Source organism: Bos grunniens, chromosome 15 (assembly GCF_055505025.1).
Source record: "Bos grunniens cultivar Pamir isolate PY7600 chromosome 15, Bosgru_T2T1.0, whole genome shotgun sequence".
NCBI lineage: Eukaryota > Metazoa > Chordata > Mammalia > Artiodactyla > Bovidae > Bos > Bos grunniens.
In genome coordinates, this window is record NC_141179.1 from 47,934,563 (window position 1) to 47,947,528 (window position 12,966).

At 37.4% G+C, this 12,966-nt stretch overlaps 1 protein-coding gene across 1 annotated transcript; it reads left to right on the plus strand.

Moving 5' to 3' along the window:
- Positions 1 to 11,463: 11,463 nt before the first annotated feature.
- On the plus strand, positions 11,464 to 12,601 carry LOC147357924 (olfactory receptor 52E8). The gene has a single exon (XM_086338163.1). The coding sequence runs from the start codon at positions 11,555 to 11,557 to the stop codon at positions 12,599 to 12,601; it is 1,047 nt and encodes a 348-aa protein (XP_086194289.1). The 5' UTR covers positions 11,464 to 11,554.
- The last annotated feature ends 365 nt before the right edge of the window (positions 12,602 to 12,966 follow it).

Genomic DNA, 12,966 nt, shown 5'->3' on the forward strand with positions numbered 1-12,966 from the left:
TCTTCTTCAGGTGGCATGATTTTTAAAAATTGTTGATGATTACCATTGGACAGTCCACAGTTAACTGATATCTATAAAGATTAAAAATAAAAAAATCCCAAACAAAGGATTGGTATTAGGAATAAGTTTCTCTAAATGTCTTTGATTATTATTTTTTTCTTTTCCAGTTCTCCATACATAATCCTAGTGACTCTTCTCACCTGTACCATAAGTATGAGAGTTGAAGTGTCAAATAGAAGTTAACACCATTTTTCTCTTAAACTTATGGGTTCAGAGTAGATAAATGCAATAACTCTCCTCTTCTCCAAGAAATAAATACTATTAAGCAATAATAAAATTGATAATAATAGCAATAACCACCAGAATAATAACATCTATCTTGAATTGGTTACCTACTATTTTTCAGACATTATTCTTAATATTATGTGCTTATATTATCTCATTCAGTTCTCCCCACAACTTTATGGCACAAGTTTTACTGGTCTCTGGTTTATGAAAGTAAAAGGTTTTGAGAAGTTGGTTAACTTATACCATTGCTTACAGAGCTAATAATCATCAGAATCAAGATTTGAAATTAGTTTGGAAGTAGGTTTTGTGACATTGATCTGGACCTATATTTGCAAACTTGTCATTAGAGGTAGTGAAAGAGGGTACAAAGAAAAGTAAGAGATAAGGAAGAATAAAAGGAGTTGGTTCAGTCAAAAATATCTCAAAGAAGAATAAATCTGAAATATTTACACTATCAGATATTGAAATTTTCCATAAAGCTATGATATATCACAGTGTTACTGGCAAAGTAAAAATGTAGAAAAAGAGACAGTGGAACAGAATTGAGAACCTAGAAGCAGATCCACACAATATTTGGGGTCCAGATATCTAAATTTCAGATATCTCCAAGTAGGAATTTAAGATAAATCATCAAGAGGGGAATGATAATCCATGAAGTTTCCTCTCAGAATGAAGTTCATTTTTAAGAACCTGTCGACTCCATTAACTGTTGAGAGAAATGCTGAGACATCAGATCTGAGAAAGCTAAACTGCAAAGTTAAGGCACAGTTCCTAAGACAGTCCTTCCTTCTGCCCAAACTTCAAGTATATGGGTTTCCCCAAACTATACTTGGGTTCAATAATTTACTAGAAGGGCTCATAGAATTTACTGAAAACTATGATATTCATGGTTAGAGTTTATTCTAGAGAAAGATTATAACCAGATAAAGGAAGAAAGGCTTAGGAAAGAGGGTGAGGTTTCCAAACATGAAACATCTATTGTCCTTTCACGTAAAGTCAGGATAAACTACCCTCCTGGCATTGATATGTGGCAATGTGCATTGAGCCAGTGTGCCAACCAGGAAAGTTCACTTGACCTCTTGTTTGGACTTTATATTGAGGTTTCATTACATATACTTGATAGATTTTTTGCACACATGGTTGGACACCCATTGACTGATGCCACATGACCCAAATCTCCCATCCTATTATATTGTTGGTCTTTATGGCAGGGTCAACCCCCACACTCAGGTCTGGTTTGGCCAGCCCTCACCTTAAATAAAGACACTCCTATCAGATATGACACAGATTACTTCATGGAAGCCAAGAGCAAACAGACCTTTCTCTGGGCAAAGCCAAATTCTTTACTCACATCTGTTCATTTAGTTCCAAAGATATTTTTTTACTATTGCTGTAGTTATGCTTTCCACTTCATGCTTCATATTGGGCCATGCCATCAAATCGTTAATTCAGGTCTCCAAATGATCAAGTTTGAATTCAGTTTAATCCCTTTGAAATATAAAGCAGGAGAAAAAAATCAACAGCTGATCATATTGTATGCTTTCTTTTTTTTTTTAACATTTTGGTATGTAGGGAGTCACTAAGTATAAGGGGATTCAAGTTCATCGCTCTAGTCTTATTTGCCTACTCAGCTTTTTTTTTCACTTTGTGTTTTTTGTGTTTTTTTTTTTCACTTTGTGTTTTGTGTTCACATACTACATTATCATGGTAGTATGTGTAGGAAAAAGAAGCAAACGCATATAATATTTAATATTACTCATCTTGTGGCATGAAACAGAGTCCTGAGTCTGTTCTTACTGGCCTTGTGACCTTAGGTAAGTTGCACTATGTTCTGTGTTTTAATTTTATTTAGAAATAAGCACAGTCATACTTACCTCATATTGAGTGGGATAGGGAAGGCTGCAATATTATAGGTGTCCAGCAGGTACTTTCTCTCCAACTTCTTCCCATGTTAGTCCTCCCGGTATCTCTCCCCAGACCACTGATATGTGCCATTTTATTCCTTACTCCAATACTCAAGGTCTTAACTTGATTTCTGTGAATCAGAATCCCAATCTTAGGCATGCATTATTCAGATCTATCAGGGGCACTTACCAGGTACTCTGTCTTCTGTCGTAGGGGATCACGTAGCAACTGAAAATTCAGTTATTAACATTTTTTAGGTCAGACCCTTGATACATCCCAGAAGTTGTTAACAAATGTTTTCGTGCCTGTGTGTTGAGGAGGATTTGCCATGTCATCTCTAGATGCCAGAAAGTCTGAGGCACTGGAATTAAAATGAATAGGAATTCCCTTTGGTCATTGCTCCAGCTAAGGAGAAGCTCTAGGGAAATCTTAGTGACCTTGCTGCTTGTTATTTGGTCAACTGTCAATTCTTGCTATTTTACATAGTATTGGTGATCCATCATATTTAATCATTTTTCCTCCCTTATTTCTTATCCTGTACTCCTTTAGGTCATAAAATGCTGAGACTAATTTTTTGAACTCTGTTGGGCATCTATATAATCAGAAAGTCTTTTTTTAAATTGTAGTAAAATACACATAACATAGAAATTGACCATTTTAACCACACCAGTTTAGTTCCTGGATCAGGAAGATCCACTGGAGAAGGGATAGGCTACTCAGTCCAGTGTTCTTGGGCTTCCCTTGTGGCTCAGCTGGTAAAGAATCTGTCCATAATGTGGGAGGCCCTGGGTTCGATCCCTGGGTTGGGAAGATCCCCAGGAGAAGGGAAAGGCTATCCACTCCAGTATTCTGGCCTGGAGAATTCCACGGACTGTATAGTCCATGGGATCACAAAAAGTCGGACATGACTGAACAACTTTCACTTCACTTCACTTCAACCATTTAAAGTATGCAATTCAGTGGCACTTAATACATTCACAGTGGCAACTATCACTATCTAGTTTTTGTACAATTTTCATCACTCTAAAAGAAAACCTGGTACTCATCAAGCAACCACTCCATGTTCTCCCCTTTCTCCACACCGTGGAAGCCACTAATCTGTTATCTGCACACGTGTGCGTGCTAAGTCGTTTCAGTCATGTCTGACTCTTTGCGACGCTATGGACTGTAGCCCATCAGGCTCATCCATCCATGGGAATCTCCAGGCAAGGATACTGGAGCGGGGTTGCCATGCTCTCCTTGAGGGGATCTTCCTGACCCAGGGATCAAACTGGTGTCTCTTTAGTCTCTTGCATTGACAGATGGGTTCTTTACCATTGAGCCTCCTGGGAAGCCCAATCTGCTTTCTAGCTCTATGAATTTTCTCCAGGAATCAATTCTACATATTTCATATAAATGGAATCATATATATGAGACTTTTGTACCTAGTTTTTTTGCTTAAAAGTGTAATACTTTTAAGTTGAACCCTTGTTGCAGTGTATGTCAGTACTTCATTCCCTTTTTATGGCTAAACAATGTTCCATTGTATGCATATACCAATTTTGTTTATACACTCATAGTTTGGCTATTGTCAATAGTGCTGCTACATACATTCTTATATAAGATTTGTTTGAATACCTGTTTCAAATTCTTTAAGTGTATACCAAGGAGTGGAATATTGGGGTCTTATGATAATTCTATGTTGTCATTTAGTTGCTAAGTCATGTCCAACTCTGCAACTCCATGCACTGTAACCCTCAGACTCCTTTGTCCAAGGGATTTTCCAGGCAAGAACACTGGAGTGGGTTGCCATTTCCTTCTCCAGGGGATCTTCCCAGCTCAGGGATACAACCTGCGTCTCCTGCAGCGGCTGCATTGGCAGGTGGATTGTTTACCACCGTACCACCTGGGAAGTCCAATTCTATGCCTAACTTTTTAAAATTGGAATATAGTTGATTTACAATATGATATTAGTTGCAGGTGTACACACAGTGATTCAAAAATCTTATAGATTATACTCCATTTATAGTTACTTAAAATATTGGCTGAATTTCTTCTGTTGTACAGTATGTCCTTATAAAGCTTGTTTATTTTATCCATAGCAGCTTGTAGCTCTTAATCCTCTACCCTTGTCTTGTCTATCTCCTTCTCTCTTCCCACTGATAAATACTAATTTATTTTCCATATCTGTGAGTTTCTTTCTTTTTTAAAATATTTGCTATTTTAATTTTTAGATTCCACATATGTGATAGCAACAGTATTTGTCTTTTTCTGACTTATTTCACTCAACATAAAACACCCTAAGAACACTCTCAAATAGTCTTTGACATAAATTGTAGCAATATTTTTTTGAATCTGTCTTCTAAGGCAAAGGAAACAAAAGCAAAAATAAACAAATGGGACCTAATTAAACTTAAAGGCTTTTGCACAGCAAGGGAAACTGTTGGCAAAACAAAAACACAACTTACAGAATGGGAGAAAATATTTTCAAATTATATGACTGATAAGGAGTTAATATTCAAATTATATAAACAGCTCATACAATTTAATATAAAAAATAAACAACTGGATTAAAAGATAGGTAGAAGACCTCATAGATATTTTTCTAAAGAAGATATACAAATGGCCAACAGGCACATGAGAAGAAATATTCTTTTTATCATTACTTAGCATCATTAATTATTATAGAATTGCAAAGCAAAACCAGAATGAGGTATCACCTCACAGTTGTGTTTTGCTGAAAGTTTTCACTTTCGTCTCAGGTTCAAAGGATTTGTCAACAAAATAAGCCACTAGTTATCTGCAAATAAATAGTATAAATATTTATTAGAGAATTATCTAGCTTACTTTCAATATACTAACATTAAAAGAAAAGAGAAATAGAACAGAGGATACATCACCAAATTGGGTTTTGACCAACATCCAGACTTAATCAGCTCTGGGAAGTCCCATGTCACAGCACATCTGGAGTCCCAATTAGGAAAGGGTCCCAAGCAGTGCATCAGCTCATCCTCTGTAGTCCCCTTCTCCTCCTGTCTTCAATTTTTCCCAGCATCAGGGTCTTTTCAAATGAGTCAGTTCTTCGCATCAGGTGGCCAAAGTATTGGAGTTTCAGCTTCAGCATCAGCATCATTCCTTCTGGTGAATATTCAGGACTGATTTCCTTTAGGATGGACTGGTTGTAAGCCTGGTTTCATGTTAATGCTGTTTGTTTTGTCTAGTAAAACTGAGAATGTTGATAAGCCTGGGATTTGGTTGGCCAGGCCCCCTTCAGAATCTTGGGAACAATCTCAAGATTTCTCCCCTAATTTATCTAAGGTGCTGCAAGTCTTACACTCACAGCAAGCAGTCACTCACAGTCGTTCCCAGTCAAGGCAGTGTCCAGGCAGATTAGAAGCAAGGTTAGAGACCTGTTCTGCTTTGTCTCTGAAGCCTGCTAAGTCACTTCAGTTGTGTCCGACTGTGTGCAACCCCATAGACGGCAGCCTACCAGGCTCCCCCATCCCTGGGATGCTCTAAGCAAGAACACTGGAGTGGGTTGCCATTTCCTTCTCCAATGCATGAAAGTGAAAAAACAAAGTGAAGTCACTCAGTCGTGTCCGACTCCTAGCGACCCCATGGACTGCAGCCCACCAGGCCCCTCCATCCATGGGATTTTCCAGGCAAGAGTACTGGAGTGGGTTGCCATTGCCTTCTCAATCTGAAGCCTGAACAAGACTATTTTTTAAATTTCCATAACAACTTGTCAGAATAGTTATCATCAAAAACCCGCAAATAACAAGTGTTGACTAGGATGTAGAGAAAAGGGGACCCTGGTACACTGTTGGTGGGAATATAAATTGGTGCAGCCACTATGGAAAACACATTGGAGGTTTTTTGAAAAATTAAAAATAGAATTGCCATATGAGTCACCAATTCATTTATGAATATTTACCTGAAGAAAACAAAAACCTTAATTCAAATATTATATGCACTCTAAATTTCATTCCTGAACATGGAACAACAGACTGGTTCAAAATCAGGAAAGGAGTACATCAAGGCTCTATATTGTCACCCTGTTTATTTAACTTACAAGCAAAGTACATCATGCGAAATGTCGGGCCAGATGAAGCATAAGCTGGAATCAAAATGCTGGGAGAAATAATATCAATAATCTCAGATATGCAGATGACACCACCTTTATGACATAAAGTGAAGAAGAACTAAAGAGCCTCTTGATGAAAGTAAAAGAGGAGAGTGAAAAAGTTGGGTTAAAACTCAACATTCAGAAAACTAAGATCATGGCATCCAGTCCCATCACTTCATGGCAAAGAGATGAGGAAACAATGGAAACAGGGCTTTTTCCAATTTCTGTTGGGCTCCCAAATCACTGTAGATGGTGACTGCAGCCATGAAATTAAAAGATGCTTGCTCTTTGGAAGAAAAGCTATGACCAACCTAGATGGCATATTAAAAAAGCAGAGACGTTGCTGACAAAGATCTGAATAGTCAAAGCTATGGTCTTTCCAGTTGTCATGTATAAATGTGAGAATTGGACTATAAAGAAAGCTGAGCACCAAAGAATTGATGCTTTTGAACTGTGGTGTTGGTTAAGACTCTTGAGAGGACAGCAAGGAGATCCAACCAGTCCATCCTAAAGGAACTCAGTCCTGAATATTCATTGGAAGGACTGATGCTGAAGCTGAAACTCTAATACTTTGGCCATCTGATGGGAAGAACTGACTCATTTGAAAAGACCCTGATGCTGGGAAAGACTGAAGATGGGAGGAGAAGGGGACAACAGAGGATGAGATGATTGGATGGCATCACTGACTCGCACATGAGTTTGAGTAATCTCCAGGAATTGGTGATGGATAGGAAAGCCTGGTGTGCTGCAGTCCATGGGTTGCAAAGAGTCGGGCACAACTGAGGGACTGAATTGAACTGAATTGGACTTTCATTCCAACATTATTTATGATAGGCAACATTTTGAAGCCATCTAAGTGTCTATGGATAGATGAATGGTGAAGAAGATATGGTATACATATACAATGGAATGCTACTGAGCCATAAAAAATCGAGTCTTTTCATTTGTGACAACATGGATGTATCTGCTGCTGCTGCTGCTAAGTCGCGTCAGTCGTGTCCAACTCTGTGCGATCCCATAGACGGCAGCCCACCAGGCTCCGCCGTCCCTGGGATTCTCCAGGCAAGAACGCTGGAGTGGGCCGCCATTTCCTTCTCCAATGCATGAAAGTGAAAAGGGAAAGTGAAGTCGCTCAGTTGTGTCCGACTTCTTGAGAACCCATGGACTGCAGCCCACCAGGCTCCTCCGTCCATGGGATTTTCCAGGTAAGAGTACTGGAGTGGGGTGCCATTGCCTTCTCTAATGGATGTATCTAGGGTTTGTTATATGAAGTGAAGTAAGTCAGATAAAGAAAGATAAACACAGTATCATCTCACTTGTATGTGGAATCTAAAAACAAAACCAAGCAAAATGAAAACAGACTCATAGATACAAATAACAATTATTCGTATTAGTTTAGTTTAAACTATTAGATTAGTTACCAGAGGGGGATAATGTTGCAAGGGTTGAAACAGGTGGAGGGGATTAAGTACAAATCCCTGTTATAAAATAAGCCTTATGCAATATACAACATAAAGAATGTGGTCAATAATATTGTAGCAACTTTGTATGGGGACAGATGTTTACTAGACTTATTGCAGTGATTATATCATAATTTTGCAAATTTTAAATCACTATGTAGTGTAAGATACCTGAAACTAAGATAATATTGTATGTCAAGTGTATTTCAATAATAGTAATAATAAAGAATTCTTTGGAGTCTATTAACTGCATCAAATCCCCTAAGATACTATTGGGACCCATCCCAGGGGATGTGGGTTTTAATATAAGTGTAAGTATCTCCCACTTAGCATAATAAATGGTATGCCGAGGGATGTTTCTTAGAGACCATGGTAAGTTATATAATGGTTAGGCTGTGAAAATATCAAGATGAATGGGGAAAGAGCTTATGCCAAAATAATATGGAGAGTTGGAGGAAAAGTGAAGGTAAAAAAAAGATGAAATGAGAATGCACACTCACAATCTCCTGAGGCTACACTTTTACCTACATGTTCTTATACCTTTGATTGTGCAAAATCTCATTTGGAAAATGTGGAAGGAGATGCACCAATATAGCCTGCATTGATTTAGCTATTGTTTCTGATCTAGTTTGCAATTGTATGTATGTGAATAGCAAGAGGTCAAGGAGTACTTTTCTCTGTTTTCTAGAACTGCTTTTGAATTCATGAATTTGTTAATAAATGAATCTTGAAGCATAGCTCTGGAGAACAGATTGGATGAAAATAAGACTTAGGGCTAGGTTGATGAAGCATCTGAGAAAGGAAATAGCAGGATTACCATGAGGTGACAAAATCAGGCCAGGACAAGAAGAAGGTATGCATGCTCCTTGTGCTCATCAGTTCTGGGAAATGGGAATGTGGATAGTTGGGGTCTGCTGGTGGTTGGTGGAATAGAGTAAGTAGACACCATGTCAAAGAGAGCCAAATATACTCTCATGTAGAACTTTAAAGTTAGAAGGTAAATGAGGGATTGGGACCAGTCTTAATTCTGAACCCAGAGAAATTGAAAGATATATGAATGTATATTGAAATAACAGGTCAGTATACATTATAAAATGATTAAATAATTTTTTGACTTGTTAAGTGTTTACAGACTGGAAATGATGTTGACTCTGAGAGGAGGTAAGCATCCATTTTCAAGTCCATTTAAAAAATTCACAGAAATAAGTGGAATAATTGGTTTTCTTGGGATGTAACTATTTATTTTCTAAAGTTTTGCTGTGTGGTGCCCTTAAGAAAGACTAAGACATCAGATAATTAAGAATTTGGTCATTAATCTACTGGATTTCTGGATAAGGTCATTGAGAGAATATGTTATTCCTTTTTGATGTTATTTCTGTCCACTGTGCTTTCATTTTCACTTTATTCTTACTCTTCACTCCATTTAAAATAAAACTCCATTTTGTTCTTTGGCTGAAGAACAGTTCTGTGAATCTTAGCTTAAGCCTAACCACGTTCATGCAATTTTTCTGAGCCATTTCTATACCAAAGCATTCTGTGCATACTTCTAAATTGAACTTAGAATACAATTTCCAAATTTCATCTTTGGAGTTTTATCTCCCTTACTGCTCAATGGTCTCATTGAAGGTATGTGGTTAATTTTATTCAAACTTGTATTCAAATTCCCTAACCTAGGTTGGTACACAGAGGACCTCTTAAGTACTTGATGGACTAAGTTGAGAGAGTACATCTCCACTTGGGCTTCCCAGGTGGCCCAGTGGTAAAGAATCCATCTGCCAAGTGAGGAGATTCAGGAGACATGGGTTGATCCCTGGGCCAGGAATGTCTCATGGAGAAGGAAATGGTAACCCACTCCAGTGTTCTTGCCTGGAAAATCCCACAGACAGAGGAGTCTGGTGGGCTACAGTCCATGGGGTCAGACAGAGTTGGACATGACTGAGCACGGACACACCTCCCCACTTACCTTATATATTCTTACTAATGAAAGACAGTAGCTGTCTCTGAAAGCTTAACATGACAAAATTGAGAACCTCAACTGTCTTCTCCTCAGCCCTAGTAGTCCAATTTTACCCCACAGGTCTATTATATAACATAGCATATAAATATATATATATATATTTCCTGGGAGGATTTCCCAAAGTATCAAATTATCTCTCATTTTTATTAGTCTTCATAGGCTTTAAAGGACACAGCAAATCTTGACATGGGTCAAAGTCAACAGATGTATTTACCTTCTTGTGCATTTATCTCTGATGGATGCTTCTCAACTTTGACTTCCCTTAATATTCAAACATTCCTAAATTTGAATCAAAACTTTCCATATAATTGCACACATCAAACATCCACATTTTCTATAGAACTAGTTTTCCCCACAAAATCTTCCTTTTTTTGCTTCAAATATTTATTTATTATAACTAAGTTCAGAATTCCCATGTATTCTGGATGAGTGCTATGAAACAAAATCACTTGATAATTCTTTTCAATGTCACTATAAGGAAGGTATCCGTAAAGACATGACCACCAGGATAGAAAGAATCCTATTAGGAAGTAAGATTTAGGGTTTCTAAAATGCTCTGCCCTCTCCCCATGGTTACAAGGTAGAAATATATTTGAAAGTTGCCTAGTCCAAAATATTTAATCTCTGCTCCCTCAGCTGGGCTGTATGTGGACAATGTCTTTACTGAATATGTTGAGTTATGAACTCTCTAAATGATAGGCTTATTTAGATTAGAATGATCTCTCAATTCATGTTTCATCATAACTAAAAAAATACTCTGTCAAGTATTTCCCTATCTTTGATCCATTTTCAAATTTCATGGGTACTTTAAAAAAATTATGATGAGAACTGAGTTGTTTATTTTCTAAAATAGGACATAGAAATTTCTTGTCCTGTTTCTTCTTCAGCAATTCATCTATTTGTGAAGTTTTAAAATTAATTTTTATGTGGTAGAATTTTTCATTCATATATGTAAATAAAAATAAATTGTTTCTTCTGCCCTAAAAAACCAGACCATCTATTATTCACAAACACCACAAAAATGCATAAACATACACACAAGATTATTCACATTATATTTTGAGGGGTTTTTAGATTCCCTAATAGGGTAATAGTTGAGATTACAAGTACCAAAGAAATCACCATACACCCTAAGCAAAAAATATATGGAATGCTATCACATACATAGACTCTGGAATTTTATTCTTTCTACTTATTTCTGGCTATACTTCAGATTTTTAATTTTCACTGTGCAGAGGATATTATTCTGCCCTCTCTTGTTCATATCAGTTTTTTATTAGGGAAAGCGGCAATAAAGTAAGGTAATTTATATTCCTGGTGCCATACGATGCTCAGGAGAGGCTAGCAAAAAATAAGGAATGGGAGTGTACTTAACCTTGTTTCTTTTTTCAAAAATTTGATATAATTGATACATAGTGTTGCGTTATGTTCAAGGTATACAGTGTTGATTTGATACATTTGTATATCACAATATGACTACTGCCATAGCTTTAGCTATCACTCACCTCACATCACATAGACTTTTTTTTTGTGATGAGAACATTCAGTCTGTTAGCAATTTTGAAGTATGTAATCAGTATTGCTGACAAAAATTATTTATCTTATTTTTTTTAATAGAAACAAAGGATTATTAAAATGTTCTTTTGCATCTTAACAGGAGTCTGAAAAAATGGAGACATGGAGGAGGGATCACTGACTGGAAGCCAACAATTGTTTCTGATATGGACAATAGACAAATTGTGGCAGGAATGATGGGGCAGAATAATTGTGGCAGAAAAAATGTCTATGCCTAATGACACCCAGTTCCATCCTTCTTCATTCCTTTTATTGGGCATCCCCGGGCTAGAAGACCTGCACATCTGGATTGGATTTCCCTTTTTCTTTGTGTATCTTGTTGCACTCCTGGGGAACGCTGCTGTCCTATTTGTGATCCGGACTGAGCATAGTCTCCACCAGCCCATGTACTACTTCTTGGCCATATTGGACTCCGTTGACCTGGGTTTGTCCACGGCCACCATTCCCAAAATGCTGGGCATCTTCTGGTTCAGCCTCAAAGATATATCCTTTGGAAGCTGCCTTTCCCAGATGTTCTTTATCCACTTCTTCACTGCCATGGAGAGCATTGTGTGGGTGGCCATGGCCTTTGACCGGTACATCGCCATTTGTAAACCCCTTCAGTACACCATGATTCTCACCAGGAAAATCATTGGCGTTATTGCAGGCATTGCTATTCTGCGGAGCCTGAACATGGTGGCTCCACTGGTATTTCTCCTCCTGAGACTACCCTTCTGTGGGCACTATATCATCCCTCATACCTACTGTGAGCACATGGGCATTGCCCATCTGGCCTGTGCTAGCATCAAAGTCAACATATTATTTGGTCTTGGGGATATGGCTATCTTATTATTGGATGTACTTCTTATCATTCTTTCCTATATCAGGATCCTCTATACTGTCTTCCACCTGCCTTCCTGGGAAGCCCGGTTCAAAGCTCTCAATACCTGTGGCTCCCACATTGGTGTTATCTTAATCTTTTTCACACCAGCATTTTTCTCTTTCTTAACACACCGTTTTGGCCACAACATTCCTCAATTTATCCATATCCTCTTAGCCAATCTATATGTGATTGTTCCACCAGCCCTCAATCCTATAATCTATGGAATCAGGACTAAGCAAATTAGGGAACAAGTTTTGAAGAACTTTAAAAAAAAAAAAAAAAAAAGGTTAACCATTAGTAGCCTTAGAATGTTTAACAGTTCATATTTTATCCATATGCTTATTAGAAGGGGGTTGTTGTCTAAAAAGATAGAGGGCAGGGAGCCTTAACAGTGATTATTAACAGTAATGACATTCCTTTGTCCATAATTCTTTTAGTTTAAGAATAATAGTGAGTTTATTGATGATAATATAATCATCTGTAAGGATTATATCTTTTGAAACCTGTTTATAGTTAGATTGTTTGATCAAGATAGCCCTGTGACATAGTTACTCTATTTGAACGTTTTCAAATGAGTAGTTAAAGATTCATCTGAAAATACAGTTGTTATTGGAATGTAGATTGCTAGGGCAGGTAGCTTTAAAATTATAGTAGTTTCTGGATCACCAGAGGAAATGTGAAAACAATAGAATAAAATCAGTAGCAGGATTTTAGAAATAATAACAATGATATTATTTGGAATCCTTAGTATGTA

Bases quoted from the DNA above. Each gene is read 5' to 3' on its own strand.
- LOC147357924 (XM_086338163.1), top strand. From the start codon at position 11,555: ATGTCTATGCCTAATGACACCCAGTTCCATCCTTCTTCATTCCTTTTA.